Genomic DNA, 5,094 nt, shown 5'->3' on the forward strand with positions numbered 1-5,094 from the left:
AACCGGATCGTTGCCTTATGCGTTTTATGTTTTAGGTCACGCTTTGATTCGTAATTTTAATATTTGATAAGCGGTTTTTTACTGTGTGTACATGCATGAACACATGCTAAGCACCAAAAATGATAAATTTGACTTATTTTGATTGAATTTTATTTCTCAACAATGATGACTCCTGCATATACAACAACCACAACAATCAAAATGCTCCAAATTTATAAAATTAACATTTAGCATGTGCACGGAGGCGCACAGTAGATAAACCTTTGATAAGTACAAACTGTAGCTAGGTCGTTCTTAACCCACATTCTATGTAACTAGTAATTTGGCCCGTGCTTCGCACACGGGAATGTTAATTTATTTAATTATATTTAATTGTTTATAATATCATTAAATTAGTTTATTTTTTATGTTTGTGCTTTCTTTTTGAATTTATAGCAGGTGTTTTTTCACATAAATTATTATAGTTATGTACTCAAACATTATATTATCATTATTATAATATGAACAGTTTGAGTTTTGTGAAGGAAACGAATTACAGATGAGTTAAAAATGGTTGAAGAAAAAAGTAATGAAGTTTAAGATGAAAAAGTAATTTGTATACTATATTTTTGTAGGAGATATCGGAGAACTGATCATTTGCATCATATATTAAAGATCAAGTATGCTATTCACGACAATATTATCTTCATAATAATTGATTAATTTTAATATTTTTAATTAAATCAAGTCAAAATATATTATAATAGTTCCTCGGTCTCACCGCCTTTATTATATTTTTAGGAAAAATAACATCCTTAATAAATTACATCGTATTAAAAGAATTTAAATAACATCCTTAATAAATTACATCCTAGTGCAAAGTTCCAGTAGATCATTCCAGTAAGTATTCTTCAACCTTCCTGCCAAGTGAAAAGATTTTACAAAATGGTTAGTGATATATAATATCCAGTTGCACTTGAAGTTTCTATGTCATTCTTGAGTAAAGACATGTGGCTTATTTGATTTATTGAACACTATATTTAACAAAATGAATGTTTTCACGTACAATCTTAATCTTTTTGTAGACTGATTTATCAGAAGTTGGAGTGTCTCCTGATTTGGATAAGTCGATCATGCTCTACAAAGAAAAGATTCAAAGAAATGATTGCAGAATGTAATGGAAGAGTCAGAGAACGTTTAAGCATTATTGGTAAGTTAGAGCATGTTGGATGCAAATCGATACAGTACCAACCTCAGCAAAGCTTGAATTACTCAAACCCGATCTTATTGCATCCTATGATAAAGAAGCTCCAGATGAATTAGAAGTATCAAAAGCGTCATTAAAATAGAATATCTCCACGACATTATTATTTCTTATCTCAATATCAAAGGTGTACTCTGTGCCGATCATGTCTCTGATCTTTGCAGGGTATCCAGAACTTGAACTATTCTGCAGAATCAACAAAGCTATGTTAGTTTTAAAATGAAGCTAATATCAGTTCATCTCCAGGTTTGCAGTGTTACAAAAAGACCTGCAGATTATCAGAAATCAGCTTGGTTACTGTCTGTCCAACGATGCGCCTAGCAGACCTATCCAGAAGAACAAAATTCAATGCTTCTATTTCATCTCCAGAGAGAACCACAATTTTGTACCTTAGACAAACAATTGTAGAACAGAGAACCATTAATATCAGATGGAGAAATCATGCAGCCTATAAGTAACATGTGTGAAACAATACCAATTTCAAAATTTAAGAAGTCAAACCTTTTTCCTGCCACCGGGCTGTTAGAACCACAATTGCATTGTATTTACCCTCCTGTTTACAATCTTCTTCTACGCATCCTATGCAGCTTATGTACCCCCAATTTTCATTTTCTTCCACATTGGTAATTTTGACAGCACGCATAAAGTGACTCAGCATGTATGAGATACATTATGAATTAAAATGGTTGGAGTTTGATTATCTCTATAAGAGCTGAATATAATTTATAGATTATGACCTTTAGATTAGCAGTTTGTCTTCTGGATTAATTCGATACAAATGAAGACCTAGTAAAACTTAGTTGACAGAGATATTATTTTCATTATTGTAGCTATAGGCAGTAAAAGAAAAACTGACCAAATCCTTGTTTACAGCACAATATTTTCTCGGCTCTCTCTTGTTTAAAACCTCGTCCTGAGTGAAAATCACATAAGCTGTATGAAGGAACACAATGAGTCATAAAATCATCATTTTTCTTTCCAACCATAGCCATTAGATATACCTAATCTATTGTAAATCGAAAAAGTTATCGCTAGCGGCTAGCGGGATTAGGAATCTATTGATACCAGTTATCAATAATTAAACAAAACGAAAACATTAAAAAGTACCATTAAGAGATACAAAGGTAGTTTTTAATTATTTAGTTTTAAAATAATTCTAACTGGTACCTCTCCGAGAGGGTGAATACGCAAATTTATTAATGGCCTAATTAATAGACAACTAATCATAAAAAAATGACAAAACTTATATATTATGAAACATAATACCATATCTGTTGAAGGATTGGTCATAATTTTTGTGACGTGTATAACTCTTCCTCAAAAATGGTGTTATGTAGCTTCTCTGTTCAGCAACAGCTCTATGAATTTTCTTTACTTTTAGGATTTCCTAGAAAAAAGATTAATCAATTATATATATCATTTATCGGGTGTGGAGAAGCAGCGTACCTAAATATTAGGTTTACATTCTCTTTTTGCAAATATTAACAATAATATTAGAGAACCAGAAAGACGGACCTGTTTCATTTCTTAGACAATATATATATATAGATCGGGCTGTCATAATTTTGATGCTCTGACCCTATTTCCTGTACATGAACCGTAAGTTGTTGTATTGAAAGTTACATAATCTTAACCGTATAGCTTAAACTGAGTTTTCTATGTAGTTCAAAAAATCATGAGAGAAAGTATATACAGCCGGTCACTCACTTGCAAATCATCCTGCTAAGAAATTTTTACGGTCCATTGGATTTATTGGATTTTAAATTAAAAACAAGATATGCATATATAGCTTAGTATACAAAAGTAATGTAGCAAGACCCCGATCAACTTGTACTTTGTACCATGCATGTGTAATTTTGTATCCGAATAAATTTCGCACATTCTATAAACTTACAAAAATACGGTGAGCATTCATGTTGCAATAATAATATATACTCCTTCTGTCCCTCTCATTTCTTTATGTTACTTTTCGGCACGTTTTTCCACACTCATTTAAAATATAGTTCCATAATATTTTTTTTAATTTTTTTTCTAGAATAAAAATTTGATATTTAAATTTTTATTAAAAAAAGAAAATTTTAGAAAAAAGTTATACAAATGTACTTTATAGGAGTCTCAAAATGCATGCAAACAGTGAACGTAAACAACCACGGCGTACGGAGGGAGTATACATTAACAGAAGATCCACGTTTAGAATATTTATATATATATTCGTTTCGTATGTAAGACAAATTAAGATAAGGAAGAAATCCTCGAAATCATTCTCGAGCATTGAACATGGCAATTTCAATATTTTGATCCCACTTTAGATAAACATCCAAATTTCGCTTAAATTATGTGCTCGACAGCTCACGAACACAGATGTGTATGAGCAGATTTTTCTTTATTTTCCCGTTTACAAACAACACAAAATATTTATCGTCTTTGCACACATGCAGCACCTCTAGTCTATAAATACGTTGTTCTTGCTACAAACTCAGTCACCAGCACACACAGTAGAAGCCCTCTAAATAAACAGAGTATTCTCCAGTTGAAGAAATGGCTTCCAGTAGAAATGCATCTGTAGCGCTTTTCTTCGTCCTTAACTTTCTCTTCGTTTCCCTGGTCGTGCCGTGTGGTACCAATTGCACCACTCCTGCAGTACCTCCTGCAGTACCTTCAAGTGGGAAATGCCCTAAAGATGCCCTAAAATTAGGAGTGTGTGCCGATGTTCTTAACCTGGTGAAGAACGTCGTCATCGGATCTCCTCCCACGCTCCCATGCTGCGCTCTCCTTGGAGGTCTTGTCGATCTCGAAGCTGCTCTTTGCCTCTGCCTCGCCATTAAGGCCAATGTTTTGGGGCTCATACCCCTCGACCTCCCAGTTGCACTCAGCCTTGTTCTTAACAACTGCGGCAAGAAACTACCCAATGGCTTCGAATGTACCTAAGTTCTCTAGCCCTAGCGAGCAAGACACCATGCAAGTTATTTGATTTGCTGCGAGAGGGTGGGATTTGTTATCATTTTATAATTGTATAATTGTGGGTGTATTCTTGTTAATTTCAGTTCTTTTATCATTACATTACAGAAAGAAAATGCAAGTTGCCTTTTCTTTCTAAAATATATTTAATTGATGAATTAATAAATAAATTTTTATGTAATATTTGATAGTTCTGCATTAGTTTCTATCATTTTTTGTGATTTTAATTCGATATTTAGGCAACTCCATGGAATGTGTAATTAATGATCCGTGACTAATACTGGCGATCGAAAATAATGCAGCCACAGTATTCAAATCCACAGTATTCAAATATGAAGAACAAGTCATTTGAAAAGAAACATGACTTTACCAGGTTACATCGCTCCTCTACTACCTTTTTCCCAATGCGATAGAAAACAACATATACAGAACTATAAAAACTTTCGGCTCTGGTGCTAATTACTGGTTTAGTTAGTAATTATTCCTTTAGTTTGTAATTATTCCTTTAGTTTATTTTTAGTTGTCCTCTTTTGATTTGTAATAATTAAATCGATCATTTTTTCAGTGATAATTAAAAACAATTTTTTTAATTATAATTTTTGTTATACAATATATATAATTCAATCGAATTTTGATCAATTTAATTATTAAAAATTAAAACTCAGATAAAAATAAATAAAGGGAGTAGGTAAAACTTACTCTCCTGGCCTTCTGAACAAGTTACCATTCTTATTATTATTGTGTCTCGGTTTCAAAATATTTCTTCATTTTTAACTTTTAATGTGTCAAATTTATTTATTTTTAGAATATAAAAAATATTCTTTGAACATAATTTTCAGATTTTTGAAATTTTATTTAAAAAAATTTTAAATTCAGCCAAATTAAAATTTGAT

General features: G+C 31.9%; 1 protein-coding gene and 1 long non-coding RNA gene across 2 annotated transcripts; one reads left to right on the forward strand and one right to left on the reverse strand.

The window, feature by feature from the left end:
* Nucleotides 1–740: 740 nt before the first annotated feature.
* On the reverse strand, nt 741–1,891 carry LOC108208606 (uncharacterized). Its single transcript, XR_001804337.2, has 5 exons — nt 1,745–1,891; nt 1,512–1,632; nt 1,232–1,429; nt 1,046–1,117; nt 741–899 (listed from the first exon to the last, which is right to left on the reverse strand). It is a non-coding gene; the product is annotated as an uncharacterized LOC108208606 (long non-coding RNA).
* Nucleotides 1,892–3,665: 1,774 nt separating this feature from the next.
* Nucleotides 3,666–4,382, forward strand: LOC108206735 (14 kDa proline-rich protein DC2.15-like). Its single transcript, XM_017377125.2, has one exon. The coding sequence runs from the start codon at nt 3,782–3,784 to the stop codon at nt 4,169–4,171; it is 390 nt and encodes a 129-aa protein (XP_017232614.1). The 5' UTR covers nt 3,666–3,781; the 3' UTR covers nt 4,172–4,382.
* The last annotated feature ends 712 nt before the right edge of the window (nt 4,383–5,094 follow it).

This window comes from Daucus carota, chromosome 2 (genome assembly GCF_001625215.2).
Source record: "Daucus carota subsp. sativus chromosome 2, DH1 v3.0, whole genome shotgun sequence".
Lineage (NCBI taxonomy): Eukaryota > Viridiplantae > Streptophyta > Magnoliopsida > Apiales > Apiaceae > Daucus > Daucus carota.

Excerpts from the sequence above, each read along its gene's own strand:
- LOC108206735 (XM_017377125.2), top strand. The coding sequence starts at position 3,782 with ATGGCTTCCAGTAGAAATGCATCTGTAGCGCTTTTCTTCGTCCTTAAC.